This window comes from Chiroxiphia lanceolata, chromosome 6 (genome assembly GCF_009829145.1).
Source record: "Chiroxiphia lanceolata isolate bChiLan1 chromosome 6, bChiLan1.pri, whole genome shotgun sequence".
NCBI classification, from domain to species: Eukaryota; Metazoa; Chordata; class Aves; order Passeriformes; family Pipridae; genus Chiroxiphia; species Chiroxiphia lanceolata.
In genome coordinates, this window is record NC_045642.1 from 33,017,551 (window position 1) to 33,033,046 (window position 15,496).

The following is a 15,496-nucleotide window of genomic DNA, read 5'->3' on the forward strand; positions in this document are numbered from 1 at the left end:
TTTGACACAAACGAATGCAATGAAAATTAGATTGTCCAGTAGACATAAATGTTTTTAACCGTGTAATTATGACTAAGGTGTTTTAGTACTTTTAGGGTTTGAAATACCAAAATGGTTTACACAGATATTTAAAGCTGTATTAGTTTTATTTATTTATTTTTCTCCTCACAGTGTCACTATGAGACTCTTCAACTCTGAATATTATGGCTCATACATACTTGTGTCACTGTGATTCTTTTACCATGCATCATCGATTAACTTGAATTATAGTTACATGTCCCATACAAAACCTGTGTAAGAAATGTAAAAGGTTAAGGTTATCACATATGGGGATTAAAAAAACTATTATATTAATAGCTCACCTTGAACAATATGAGATACTCTTCAACATGGTCTAGAATCTCTTTCTATCTTTAAAGGATAAAAAAACCCTAAACAAACCAGAGCATATTGGTTCATGTGGGTAAAATAAAAGTTTCTTTACTTTGTGAAGCAGCTGGAGTACATATTCTTTTATTTTGGGGGGATAACTTCTGTATTTTTTGATCCTTACTTTACATTCTTCAAGCCTAGCTAAAAAGCTTTAACATCAATCTAAGTCAAAAAACCTTGGCCCTAACCTTTACAATTTCATTTGAAAACATATGCAGACTATGCAAATATAAATTAAAAAATAAATATTTGCTGAAGCTCTATCTGTTGTTCAGGTAGCATCTGTTGAATAGTTGGGGACTCATTACAGGTCTTTGAAGTGCGTCTTATTTATTTTACTTTCAGGATTTACGCTTTCTGTGTTCTAGATTTAGGACCTATTATCAACTCTAAAGAAGAATTTTACTTTCTTTTGATTAAATAAAGTTATTACTTCAAGAAAAACTAGTAGTTTTTAAATATGTTGCTAACTTTATAGCATTTTTAATAAGTATCACCAAATCTTTCAGGATTCTTATGCCTACTTTGCAGAGAAAAGTGGTTCAACTTTTACAGTAGTGAACATACTTCTATTTATATCAGTACCTAGCCACGTGGATCATTCCATTTTATCTATGCAAAGCAGTACCATAAAGGTTAAAAATGCACAGTCAGTTAAAATGCTCTTGGAAATACCATCTGTAATAAAAGACTACTTTGGAAATATCCAGCCATATAGCAATTCTGTAGCCACATTGTAAAAGAAATAAAAACCCATTAAAATATTGGCAGTGTCTTTTTTTGTAGAATTAATTATTTGTTTATTGACACATGTGGAAGGAGATGATTTATTTTCAGTAAAAGCTTTGCAAAGTGACTGTTGACACTGTCTGGGGCTTGTTTGTTGCTACTTACAGTTCTCCCTAAACACTAGAAGATTATTTTTAACCAAGCCTGGAGATTTTTTCCTGACTTGGCATGTGACTTTTCCATAGTCCTTCAGTAATCATAAATGGGAAAATAATATCTTCATGGAGTGTTACAGAATAAAATTAAATAAATAGGTATAATATAGCATTTCCTGAAATGCAAGAAGTTAAATTTTTTGCATTATATGCCCATGATTTGCCAGTGTGACATATATCTATGATGGCTTGTGCATCTGTAAGTTATCCTCCTGGAAATGAGGTGGGTATTGGAAGGTTAGTTATACTTAGCATAAATTGCTGCTAAAATTTCCAAGGTTATGGGAAGTTACAGTAGTTACCAACTTTGACTACTGTTTCCCCAGTGGACTTGTTGATAGTTTTTTTTCTTCCCCCTCCCTTGTAGCTTTGAAGAAACAGTGGAATACTTTGGGATAAAGCCAAAGCCTGGCGAGAAGGAGATCACACCAAACTACGTTTTCACGGTGTGGTACGAATTCTGCAGTGACTTCAAGACCATTTGGAAACGAGAGAGCAAAAGCATTTCCAAGGAACGGTAAGGTTCTAATAAAGTCATTAATACCATTTTAGATGTCTGGGAAACTGCTGCTTCTCAAACCCAACAAATTATCCTCCTATATTTCACAGGCGTCATTGTTTTCTTTCTGATCTAATGGACATCAAGGAAAGATTATTCCCTCAGGGTGCATAGGAAAATTCACCAAAGGCATGCTGTCCCCACAAAAAGATAAACACATATAATCTGATAAATTACACTTTTGTAACCCCTTCCAATTACTAGCTAGTAAAATGAAAGGGGAGCTGTGCTAATTTATAACAGATTGCTTCTCTGTGCATTTTCATGTTGAACTAGCCTAAATGAGGCGATATTGCTGTCGCAGACAGTACAGACAAATAAAAGCGAATGCTTTTCCAGTTAATATACTGCACTTGCATCAAAGGGAAGCCCCAGAGATTCAGGCCACACTTAGCACAGTGTCGAAGCCCCACACTGAATTTACAGCACTACTTCTGACTTTCGGTGTCCTGCTGAGGACATCAAACTACTTGCCATTAGATCTCACAACAGTCTCCTGATTTTATTAGTTAAAGAATGCAAAAACCTAAAACCTTCAATTATTTTCTTGATTTTCTTAAGAAGCTTAAAATCTTTTGCACAAAAAAGCAACTCTATTACAAACTCAATGTGCTCACCATATCATTTAAAAAGTCCTAGAGTGGTAATGTAGTCACGCTTTGGAAAAAAATGGAGGAGTCACTTTCAGCATGAAATTTAAATTCAAGTGCTTATTGCAAATTAACAGAGATTTAGATAAAAATGTCTCTAAAAGTATCAGCAAAAGTTGATTTACACTTGCATTTTCCATTTTGCTCCAAATCAGTGGGGGTTTTAGGTCTATGTAAAGTATATTTTTTGAAGGGCAAGATGTAGAAATTATAAATTCCTGATTATCAACCTTATGAACATTGTTTTACAGATCTTACAGTTTTAAACACGTGAAAGTTGTAGCTTTTTCTGTTGTTTATTATTAGATTGATTTTGGAACCTGAAAACTGTCAACATGTACAAAAAATCTTTTGTTTCCTTGTGTCTAGATCAATATGCAAGTTTGGTTTACATGTTAAAAACTGTGTAAAATAAACAGTCCCTAGCACATTGCTATAGTCATGATAAAGATCATCTCAGGCATATGTTTTCTGCTGAATCATGACTTATTTTTATTCCAAAAGCAGTTAAGAGGAATAGAAATTAACTCCCCAAGGAAAAAGAAATCCAGACCATACATCCTTTCCTTTTTATGTAATTAGCATCTTGCCGATGGCATACAATGATCTCTTCAAAGAAATCTTTGTAAGTAGCCTGTTATATTTTGTGCTTTCCTGCTCAGGTGAGCTGAGAATATCTCATGCTTTAATAGTTACGTAAATACAATTTACAAATAAAAATACAGATCAAATATTTCATCAGTTTCTCTGATGGATGCCTTTATTCCTATTCAGTGTAAAGCAATATCAGTTGAATGCAGAACAGCATTTACTATAATGCTTCAAAGTGCTGACACTTTCTGGATCACATAGACTTTTTCAGAGTTTACTTCCAAGTATTTTTACGAAGTTTCATTAATCTCAAAAGGACAATTCATTGCCCTTTACATTCAAACTTTGCATGATTCGTCAAGACAATGAGCTGCTAAAATGAGGAACCTTGTGTAATAAGTAAATCAGAATGGCAGAACTGTTTTCATCATCCTAAATTGTTTTGTTGTGTGCTACTGAAAAGAAGAACATCAGTAAATTAGATGATATCAGTAGATTAGCATGATAGAAAATTTATTTTCATCACCTGAAAATGCCTTGTGAAGTCATGAACCATTTAAGGGTTCTGTTTTACAAAATATGAAAATAACAGTGGATGAGCTGATGTCCAAAAAAATTTGAAAGCAAGCTAAGAGTCATTGTGCACACTGGTAACTAAAAACCTTAGAATGACAGGAATGGACAGCTGTCTTCCTTAACTGGCTAATTAATTGGATGCAGTATTCGTTGTGCATTTCTAAAGATTGCAATTTAATTAAAAAAAAGTACTGTTTATCATGAACCAATTTTGTTTTGAAGGAAATTTTATAGAGGAAGAATTGACAATGTAAGTCAGTATTTTCCAGCTTGGGTTCTGAAACTGAGGCATTGATATCATTATGTGAACATGTTTCCAATTGGATTACCCTTCAAATTTCAGGAGGCATTGCAGAACCTCACTGTAAAATGTGTATGAATTAGCTAGTCACATATATATATATATCTAAAAATTGATTTAAATGTTTACATTTATATAGGAATGTTAAACAACTTAATGTAAATGCACCAAGTGTTGGAAACTTCTTTTTTGTGTTCTTTTGCATCAAAATCCAGTTGTGTTTTTGACAGCTTTATAAATTAATATGTGTATGCATTCAGGTATATCAACTGCTGTTTATGAAATTTTGAGATGGTAGCTGAATTTAAGACTAAAAGAAAGGTTGGTTTTTTTGGCAGGAAAACACAGCATGGTAGATTGCATGTATTTCCACTCTCACTTCTTTTTTTTAGCCTACTAATTTTATTTGCAGTGGGCATGTTTATGGATTCAGAATAAAATTTTTAAAAAGTATTTATAACAACTTAAACCCAATATACATACATACATATATGTATATATGATTGCCTATCTATAAGTCTATTAAAGCATTCAAGATCTGTTAAAGTATTTTTAAGAGGTCTGAAATAGGTAGGAAGTATGACTACAGAAAAAATACTAGTAGTTTGCAGTAGTTTGCAGTTCATCACAAACTGTGATTATGTTTTGCAAAAGAAATGTGAAAAATATTATACTAATGTTCTTTCAGCTGTTACCCTTTAAATATGAAATAATTAAATAGAAAATAAAATTATTGCTGTTAATTTAACCCACTCTTTACACTGGAAAGCTAAGATTGGTAGTTACTGTACTGGATTGAGTAATCTCTTTCAGATTGAACATACATACAAATTTTATAAGTCAGAATTCAGAGAACAAAACCAGATATAATCATTATTTAACAAATAGAATTACATACTTCATCTTAAAAACAGAAACAAAATTATATTTTTAATAATATCTTTTATGAAAGGTCCTTTCTCTAAAATGTTTTATTTTATCTTGATTTTCATCCCTAACACAAAATGTGTTGATGGTTTCAGCTTAATCTTTTGAAAAAAAGACAGTGATTCTTTTATTGCCACAAAGGCTGACTGTAGCAGTGTAAGTACCTAATGGTAGAGATGAAAATATCCTAACAAAAGAAAAAGCACCAAGCAGTGCCCAACTAATTTTTGTTTATTTTGGTAAGTTGGAGCTGGCTATAGCTTTTTACTGAACTCTTCCATTTATTAGAGAATGAATTGTATTCAGTGCCCTTTATTTCTGAACAGGAAAAGAGTAAGTTTGGGGAATACTTGTTCACAACATGATGTGGTCATAAGAGATAACATGTAGATTGCAAAATCTCTTAGCAGTGGTGGCCATGCAATATTTAACATTTTCAACCATTTATTAGGCTAAATATGAGACTACCTTGTGCCTAACTGAAATTTGACAGAAACATTTGCCACAGAAGAACTAGTGGATTATATTTTCATTTTCAATACCACAGCGAGCAAGGAGGAGAAATAATCTTTAGTTCAACACATTGTATCTATTTTAGAAGACCAAATTTATTTTATAGTTTGATTTGAAAAGTGAATTTCTCTTTCATCTATTGTATGTCATGTATATGTTACCTAAGAAAAAGAGTGAGTGAGAATCTAGGTTTCCAACTATGTTGAGCAGTTTGTGCTATTGTAAAACACTCTTTCCTGAGAATCCAGAAAGGGCATCATCCAGCTATCATACAATCTGCCTACATGATAAAAGCTAAAAGATGAATGTAACAGATTTATTTCATTTGATATTAAACTAATGGTCTAATAAGGCAAGTTGACATCTCAACACAATTGACTTTTAAGAAAATCTTTGAAATATGATCATTAGGATCATTGGTGACATTATAGATTTCTGCTGGGAGTTTCTTGTACACATAGTTGCAGCATCAGGAAAAGCCAAAATGTTTGTGAGAAAATTTGATCAATGAGACCTACAGCCCTACAGCATTACCAGGCTGAAAGCTAATGGTTCGTGCCATACAGAAGCATTTGATATGAGTTTAATAAAAAAAAATAAATGGGAAGATTTTTGCATGTTTCTGAGGTTAAGGTATAGCTACAGAGCAAATTGAGGAGATGATTACAACTTACAGGCCTGTGCTGCAAAACAGAAATGGCTATTTCCCATAGAGCATACAACAGATCTGGCAAAGTGCTGTATCAAGGTTCTTGCTCTTGGAAAGAAGAACAGTGTTTCTTTTTAGGTGTTATTAGGAAAGCACTATACAACAAAACAGAAAACATCACCGAATCATTACATGAATCTACAGTTATCCATATGTAGTTCTTTTCCCTTCCTCTCCAGAAGGATGTGGTAGAGCTAGGAGATGTAAAAATAAAAAAAATTAGGTACAGAATGGCTTCTGCATACAGAACCATTTAAATAAAGGGGAATTCTTTGGCTTGGAAAGGATTCTACTGAACAGGATATGATAGGGATCTGTACAAGCACAAAAGATTAATGGAAAATAGTCATTACATACCACATCTAATACAACAGAATCAATTCAAATTAGGAAGTGTCTGGTACAAGCCAAATGCAGTGATGTCTCTTTGCAATAGGCATACTTAATCTGTTGAACACTTTGCCACAAAATGTCACTGGTGGCAAAAGCTTGCATTGCTTCCAAATGGTGACAATACAAAATCATATTAGAAAAATCTATGAAGGTGTTACACAAGAAGAGAGTTTCCAGCTGCAAAACTGTTCTGGGCATTATCACTGTAGGTTTTGGCTGTCTTTATGTACTCCTAAGTATGCAAGTGGCCATCTCAGATGGTCTGAAGCATATTTTTGATCTGAACTGGTGTAGCCTTATATTGTTTTTAATTAGGCACTAGCTTTCCTAAAAACATAAAAATGGATTTTTGTTTCTCGTGACTACAGAGATGAAATTTCTCACTCGCTTTTTACAGATAAATGCTGTCAGTAGATCCAGAAAAAATGGAAGCATATCAAACATATTAGCAATTTGAGATTTGACAACAAAATCCACTGACAACATATATTTTACTGTATTTGTACTGGTTTAGTTAGTGAACATTTATTAAAACTGCAATTTAAAGATTTGATCAATAATGACCAAGTTCTTTCCAGAAGTTTTAAACCTGAAAGCAATTGTATTGTACAACACGGTATTAGAATTGGACAGTGTTCAAACTTCATAGTCTGGTATGAAGTTCCTAATTTTGAAGCTAACCAAGAGCTCTCTAAAATCGTCTGCCAGGCATCTGTCTTCTAAAATTTTAAGACTGAAATCTAATCTGTTATATTACATGGGCTAACTGTTTTCAGGAAACAGTGCTGTTACTTAAGGTTTATGGGCTGCATACAGAAATCACTATAGGACTGAGAGCAGAAAGGCGTGTAATACATGAAAGGAATTTGAGCTATGGGGATATTTCTTAGTCTCTCAAGGGGAGTCACTGCTCAGCTGTGTTAAAGGATCTGGGCTGGGTTTTGCAGCTTGGCTCTAGATCGAACAGTTGATGCTCACTGTAGCTACCTCTGCTTGTTCATCTTGACCCATAGATTTGTTTGCACAATTCTTTGTTATACTCCTTGTTATTCCTCCTTCTTATGGGAGAAGTTTGAACTTCTAGTCACAGAAAGCTCAGGTGGCACAGAATTGTCATGTGGCTATTTCATAACCCACAGCTATCCACATAACCCACCAGCTGCATGGAAGGAGCTGTAGAAGCAAAAAGAATGGATTATTCCAGAGTATCAAGAAGCTGAGAGACAATCCAGATAATTTGGTCTCTGGCATCATACAATAGCAGAGCTAGAACTTTACATGAGTAGCAGTTGGCTCATTTAGAAGAGATACTGGTTTTTCTAACTGAGGGCTTCAGAGCATGGAGCATGCCAGTTCACTCCTCCTTCTGTCTGAATTGATTGGGAAGCAGGCGTGAAAATGATAATCAGTTTATCTGGTTAATCCCTGGCTTGATATCTTTTCCTGTAAGGAGAAAAAGTATTTTCATGAGCTTATGAAGGAAACTTTTAAAAAATACAGGCTTATGTTTAGATTTAGTTTCTGTGTCCCTAGTTACAAAATAAAAATAATTTTGAATAAAAATAATGTCTTTATTTTTCACTAATAACTTCTAATTTAAGAGACCTGACTTGCATACAGGGTAAGACAACATCTACCACATAAAGGCAGGAAAAAACCAGTTATATTCCCATTGTTTTTAGTAGGGATACATATGCAGTATTGGAGTCATGTCTCCTATTTAAAAATACATTTTTTGATTATGTAATTCAGTTTTTTTCCTTTATCGTGTGCTAATGTGCAGTACTGCTCAGTTTGACACCACATCTTCTTTATTCATTAAGGTATATTAATCTCTTCTGATCACTGTTGAAGGAGAATAACTTTTCTTTTGAACATATCAGTGTTGCAGCTCATCAGATTTAAAGGCTTAACAGACCTGCATTCCACAATGTTGTGGCCTCATGTTGCTGCTTGCTATGTTAGCACATCGGTCAGGTTGGAAGGAACCACAGTTGATCATCTGGTGCAACCTCCCTGCTCAACAGGGTCATCCTAGAGCACATTGCACAGAACTGTGTCCAGATGGTTCTTGATTATCTTCAGTGAGGGAGACTCCACAACCTCTCTGGGCAATCTGTTCCAATGTGCAGTCACTGTTGTCTCTTGTGTTGTGATTCAGCTATTCTACCATACTTTCTGGTCTCTTTGGCCTTTCCAGAACTCTCTGTCTGAAAGTGTCCTTGTCACTATTTTTCTGTCATGTTTTACTGCACACTTTTATCCTTTCTTGCTTTTCTGCTTTAGATATACTTCCGTTGACTTTTCTATTCCCTTTCTTCCTCCTTGATTTCACATCTATTAGATTAAGTCCCATTTCTCTTCAGTGCACTCTCTAAAACATAGCTAGACTATTGTGTCCATCCACACTATTTTATACTGGTGTAGGAAGAAAATGAAATCTCTTCATTGAGTCCATTTCTTTGCACATCTCTAAACTCTCCCTCATGGCCATGCCTCTTTAAATGTCCAGTTAGTGTGAGCTGCTGCCTTGTACATTATTTCACACAACAAAAAATCAGAAGAGAGGGGTGTAGAATGGTTGGTGCGATTCTTATTTAAATTGTGCTTTAAATGGTGAAGCTCCATCTCAGGGCTTGATTCTCTTTCAGCACCCTCATTGTAAAAAACTTCTTCCTTACACCTAATCTAAATTGACCTTCTTTTATTTTAAAAACATGAGCCCTTTTCCTTTTGTAACAGGCCCTGCTAAAAGTTCCTCCCCATCTTTCTTGTAAACCTTTAAGTATTGGAAGACCACAGTAAGTTCTCCCTGGAGCCTTCTCTTCTCCAGGCTGAACAACCCCAGCTCTCTCAGCCTTTCCTCATAGAAGAGGTGTTTCAGCCCTCTGATCATTTTTGTGGCCCTCCTCAGGATGTGCTCCAACAGGTTCTTGTCCATCCTTCGCTAAGGATGTGGGTAAAGAACAGTGTGTGTGTAAGTTTTGTTGGAAGGCTGTCACAGCTTTTAATGGATGATATGTGTTCGTATCTAAGGGGCTTTTTAATGACAATAAATTTAAAAAAAATTAAAGTTAGGCACTTTTATGATTTTGAATTTGATAGTTTTCATACCATTTCATTTTTGCATTTCAAGTATAGTGCTTCCAAACACCTTAGCCAGTTCTAGTATTCTATCCATGTTTGACAAAGAGTTATTTTTATTTATAAGGCACCTTTACATCAGCTTTACTGAAGTAAATACTGCTAACAACTTTCTTAAAATTGAGCCACCTGATTTTTTAAAAATCCAAATAACTACCTTCCTTTTAAATTATGCAGTTATGTTTCTGATAGTGCCTGCTAATCTTATCAGTCATTTGTTAGCAGAGTGGTGGCTTTTTTCCCTAGGAGACCAAAGTGTAATACACATAATGTTTCTCATTGTTGTGAGCCAAATATTACATGATTCAAATCACATTATTGAGTTGGTTTATTTTTATTTTGTATCCCAGAATATTAATTCTCTTTTTTAAAATCCAGGTTTCCCAGAAATGGTACAAATATGATATAAAATGCACAGGGCTAGGCCTAAATCAGGAAGAGGCATAATTTTCTTTTTAAGTTCGAAAGTTTATAATCCCTGTAATTCTCCCTTCAGGTGAAAATATGGACTCCAGACATTTAAACTCTACTTGAAAACACTTCTAAGACCAAAGAGAATGGGATAAGATAGAAAATGTGCTCAAAATAGGGAAGAGTTTAGAAGCTGATCACTTGGTGTGATTCTGCTGAATCTGAAGACTGTCTTGAAATATATTATTATCTTTGCATAAACTTTGTAGCTGTGAGGAATAGCATGCTGTCCAGTGGGTGCTTTCATTCATCATTAAGAAGTAAACTGTGCTGATTAACAAAGTTGTGAAAAGATGGAATGGTGTGTTGTCAGTTGTTTACCTGTAGAAACAGGGAACACTAATTAAGTTTTAAAAATAGGCCATCTGTATTTAAAAAATGTATAGAATAATAATTTTGTATTTGTGTATTTGAGGGTGTAGTTACAGCTTGAATCAATGCTGTAGCTAAATAGTGTTGAAAATTATTTTACTTTAAAGTAGTGCTAACTGTTTACTCTTGTTCTTAAGCACTGGAAAGTGAGACTACACCAATAACTACCAAGTAGATGTTTCTAAATACATAAAGAAGAAATTTTAATTTCCAGCACTGATAACATTTCCAAATTGATAAACACAGTAATTGAACTTATCACTGTGTTCTGTATTTTAAAAAGAATCTAGTTTGCTGCTACTCATACAGTGAGGAAATACACATCAGTAATTGCAGCTATAATCCACTTTCATTTTTGCTTGTCTTCCAAAATTCCTCAAAAACTGAGTGTGTCAAAAGTGGTTTGAACTGGACATGGTATTTTAAATACTTTTTGACTGACCATAACAACTATTTCTGCCAGTGGGAAAAGTTAAATAGTAGAAGGAAGTAGAATTTTTTCAGTTCAAGAGTGCCAAGAAATTTGTTGCTTCTAGTAAAAGACTGACTTGGTGTGCATTACTAGTTTCCTATTTTGCTAGTTCTCCTTGCTTGTAAAAATTCACTCCCTACTTTTTTCCCTCTGCATTTTGTATATGAATTATAAGGTAGGTGTATGTAGCATCAGTATTACAAAGGCACTGAGCACTGGGCAGATCCTGTATTAGGAACGCCAAGAATTTTCTTTCCTTTTTATCACTGTTTAGCACATAATTTCCCATGTGCTTTCTGGTCTGTAAGAGGAGAGTCCAGTCCCTTTTTTTTAATTCTCTGTTTCTCCTTTCTCTCCTGCTTAAATTTCTCATTGGGTTCTTCTTGTTAAATCCCCATAGAAACAAGGGTTCTGTAGGCAAGACCATAAGAGCAAAAACAAAGAAACAGAGGAATCAGATCTGTGTTCTTCTTTCGCCTTATCTCTGTAGTACTGTCAGTAGACTGGTCTGTAGCTGAACATAAGACAGCTTTAACTACCCCAAGAGAAGAACGCCTTCTGATTTGCCTCTCCAATTACCCCATCAATGAGATTAGTCAGTCAATTCCATGTAAAGTAACACAGAAAACAAGGGAAAAATGGCAGATGCTTTCATTTCAACGTTTTCACGGGAAATATAATGTGTAACCTGGCAAATGGCCTACTAAAATAGCATATTCTATATGTGCCACAGATTGAACTGGATAGCTTTTGTTTTTTTCAGAGGAGGGTCTTTTGGCCTTGATACTGCAGCTTTTTAGTGGGAAAGGTATTCCATAAAACCCAGCTACTGCAGGAACAGGAAAATCATTTGCCAGATGACATTTTCAGTGAGCAATACAGACAGGCTATCCCTTTGCAAACGTACTTTGATCTACTTTTGGTACTTTATTAAGTGCCTTTGAATAGAAATAGTAGTTTGTTGGGCTAACGTGCCAAAAAGAAAAGTTAGTGGTGAGGGTTCTTACAGATAAGGTAGATGAAAAGCAGAGCCAGAATACCTTTCATTTCTTTGAATCTAATGATGTCTTTTTTGTGTTTCAGAATTAAAGTGGCTCAGCAGTCAGTGAGCAAGTTAACTGCAGAGAAGAAAGTTGAAACGAAGAAGATCAATCCTACAGCTAGCCTGGTATGATCTGGTTTCCACTATGACGTTACAAACGGGTTTTGTGACACTATTCTTGTCATTCAGAATGATGGTTGGTTTCTGTGTTGTTGAAGGGTGATGCAGTATGCTTAGTTTGAACGTAGCAGAGTGATTTTCTTCCCAAGGAGAAACATTAAAGCTTATGCCCTATGGTAGTCCAACAGTTATATTTAAAACTTAGTTGAGTTGTGCCTAAGCATGGCCCTGCTGTTTTAGATAACAAAATAGGAGAAGAACTGCTTTTGTGGTTTCTTCTTCCCTTCCGCTGAAGTCTCTTGTATTTTCTTCCATGCTTCATAGTGCATTGAAACTCACTGCATACATTTGTCCAGTAGTTTTTTTCAAAACCTTAAAAATCTTGTTTGCTCTGTCAAATAATTATAGAAGAGATTAAACCCCCATTTTGTTCCTTGCTGTATACCAGTGTTTTCAATACAACACAAAAAGAGGACTAATCATTTGCACTGTAAAGAAAACCTTTTTTGTCTTTGTGAAAGACAGATAGGTTAGATTGGCATTTCTCAAACTCTAGTAAGAAAGAGACTAAGGGAAGGAAATGCACATGAAGGAGTGAGTATATTACTTCCATTCCCAGCAGACCATATCAGTTGCAGTATCAGGCGTCAGAGATAAGAATGACTACACTTACCTGGGAAGAAGTCATTAAGCAAGATAACCTTGGTGATGCTAAATTAGAGCCTTTATGTCAGCAGAAACCATTCTAGACAAGAGAAGGTATTAAGAGTCACATGAATTTGAAATGTGTCTGATTTTCTCTGGCTGCACTGTTCTTCACAGAGATGTGTATTTTTACTGTACACAGTATTTGACAAGTGTGTAGCTAAAGCAAACTCAGCTTTTCCACAGTGAGTAAGAACTGGTTCTGGGCCTTCTTTGAGTGCTCTAGGCATTTTTAAATTAAAGAAAACTTTAATCTACTGTGACTTGTTTAGTACTTCTCCATCTTCAAGACCAAGTGCACATGGCAACTTGAGAGGAGGTGGAAAATTATAGACAAGAATGATAATAAAACTCTTTCTTTTTCTTTTACAGAAAGAAAGACTGCGTCAGAAGGAAGCCAATGTGACTGCCAACTGAAAGAAGAAAGATGAAAATGATGGAGTTTCATATCTTGCATGATGCTTTATTACACCCATGGCCCAGAGAGCACCTTATGTTAAATACTGAATTCTGCTTTGCTAATCTGTTCCCAGACAATCCACTAAAGACTTTTGAGTTCCTTCAGAGGGGTTTGTATGTTCAATGGAGGGAATTCTAAGAAGGTTTTTATATGGGAAGTCGAAACTATTTTCTGTAACTCTTCCTTACGTTGCTTAAAATGCATCTTGTTGTTAATCGTTATTTAAAATACTCTGTGCATAATGCATTAATACAGAACAACTAAAATGAGCACTTTGGATGCTGAGTTAAGTAATGACTAACAACATGTAGGTTATATTTACAGGGTTTTGTGTAGATGAGGGCAAATAGGCCACTCCATTCACAAAAGATTGCATCATAGCTTCTGTTACTTCAGCAGTAACTGAGGTAAAATTGACTGATTCTAAATAATTTTACAGTGTCTAAGTATTGGATGCATATTTCTAAAACTGATTAAATGTAACTATAGATTTATGCTGTATTTTACTATATTTTTAAAGAAGCTTCAGCTTATGCCATACATTGAAATGGAAATAATATTTTGCACATGGAAAGGAATAGTTTCAAATTCTTTAGTTTTATGATTGATGGCATAACTGATTCATTATTTTTATGGTTTTAACCTAACATTTCCTAAATTTTAAGCTTCAAAAGAAAAAAGGATAAATTGTATATTTTTATTTCAGTATATATTTAAAATATCAATTCCACAAAATGATGATCTTATTAGTCATTATTCATTGACATAAAATACAATAATATGTCTTTATGAAGTTACACATTTGCCATTAAATCTCTGGCTTTTAATTCCATTGAAAGCTTTCTTTTAAACAGTAAATATCTCACTCTAAAATATATAATGCAGCCTGCTCTTCTCCACCTATGTTTGTATGAAGAATGTGTCCAGCATACATTATGTGTGTATATATACACACACACACACACACATATATATATATATATATAAAACTGAATATCCACTTCCTTGAAGATTTTTACTGCTTTTTAAGGATTTTGATTCTTAGGAGGAGAAATCTTGAAGCAGAAGTTAATTTAAGGTAAAATAGAAAAGTGACTCTGCTTGCTGTCCACAAGAGAGAAACCTTCTTTATGATAATCATGTATGAAGTTGGTTACAAAGAGAAATTAGGTGAAGCAAAAAGGTGCAAAAAGGTAACAGGGTAAAGGTGTTAGTCCTTTGCTTAGAAACTGGAAGGAATATACATGAAACAGGCATCAGTTAACATACATCAAATTTAGTCGAGAAACTGTGATGAAACCTAAGGCAAAGTCATCCCTAGAGGTGATATTAAGGAAATATTAAGGGAAACAGCAGTTGTAGAGACCCCATCCGTAAATTAACTTGAGGATTTCACTGCAGGTTTCTTAAATAGTATCTCTCTCATTCCTGCATAAATAAAAATAAAGGACTTAAGATTCTCTTGTATGTTTTCGAGTTTCTAGCTCCTACAGATATACTCAAGATGTGTGAGCATAATTCTTATGAAAGCAGTCAATAATATGCCAGCAAAAATAATCTGATTTGTAGGTTGACTAGTCCCATTGCAGAGAAAAAAATTCCAAAGTTTTAAGTTTTCTATCTTCCACTAAATAGGCAAAGTACATTTGTTTCCAGTACTATTAGTGATAAGCAAGAGGAGCAATAATGCTTATAAAAGCCAAAGAACAATAGCAAGCAAGGCAGTTCTGCTGAGTATTTAAGCAAATGAGTGTTGATTTTGGTATAGTTTTCTATCTGTAATGAAGATAGTGTATATTGTCATTTGACTTGATCGAGAATTTTTCAATGAAATGTTTTACTTGAAATATTATTCAGCAAGAATAGCACTGTTTATGAACAACGATTTGTCTTGAAAATTCTCATTAGAAGTGTACTGTGGAAAAAAGGTTTTAAATTATTGAAATATCCTGTTGCAAAATTTATAAATGTGAATTTTCATTTTTCAGTTCAGATTCACTCTTAATTTTGAAATGTTTAAAAATGTATATAAAAAGGGATTAAAATTAAAATTATTAATGTAATGCATTCCTTGATCATATTTATAATTCTTTTTTCAGATTATCAATTTGCCAA

At 34.2% G+C, this 15,496-nt stretch overlaps 1 protein-coding gene across 5 annotated transcripts in view; it reads left to right on the forward strand.

Annotated features, from left to right (window-relative positions):
- Positions 1-14,836, forward strand: part of FMN1 (formin 1) — a 183,245-nt gene extending 168,409 nt beyond the window's left edge. For all 5 annotated transcript variants that reach the window (XM_032691135.1, XM_032691138.1, XM_032691134.1 and 2 more), the window contains 3 exons: positions 1,744-1,893; positions 12,138-12,222; positions 13,294-14,836. In XM_032691135.1, coding sequence (XP_032547026.1) covers positions 1,744-1,893; positions 12,138-12,222; positions 13,294-13,338 — 280 coding nt within the window. In that variant the 3' untranslated portion in view covers positions 13,339-14,836. The remainder of the gene's footprint in view (positions 1-1,743; positions 1,894-12,137; positions 12,223-13,293) is intronic.
- Positions 14,837-15,496: the final 660 nt, after the last annotated feature.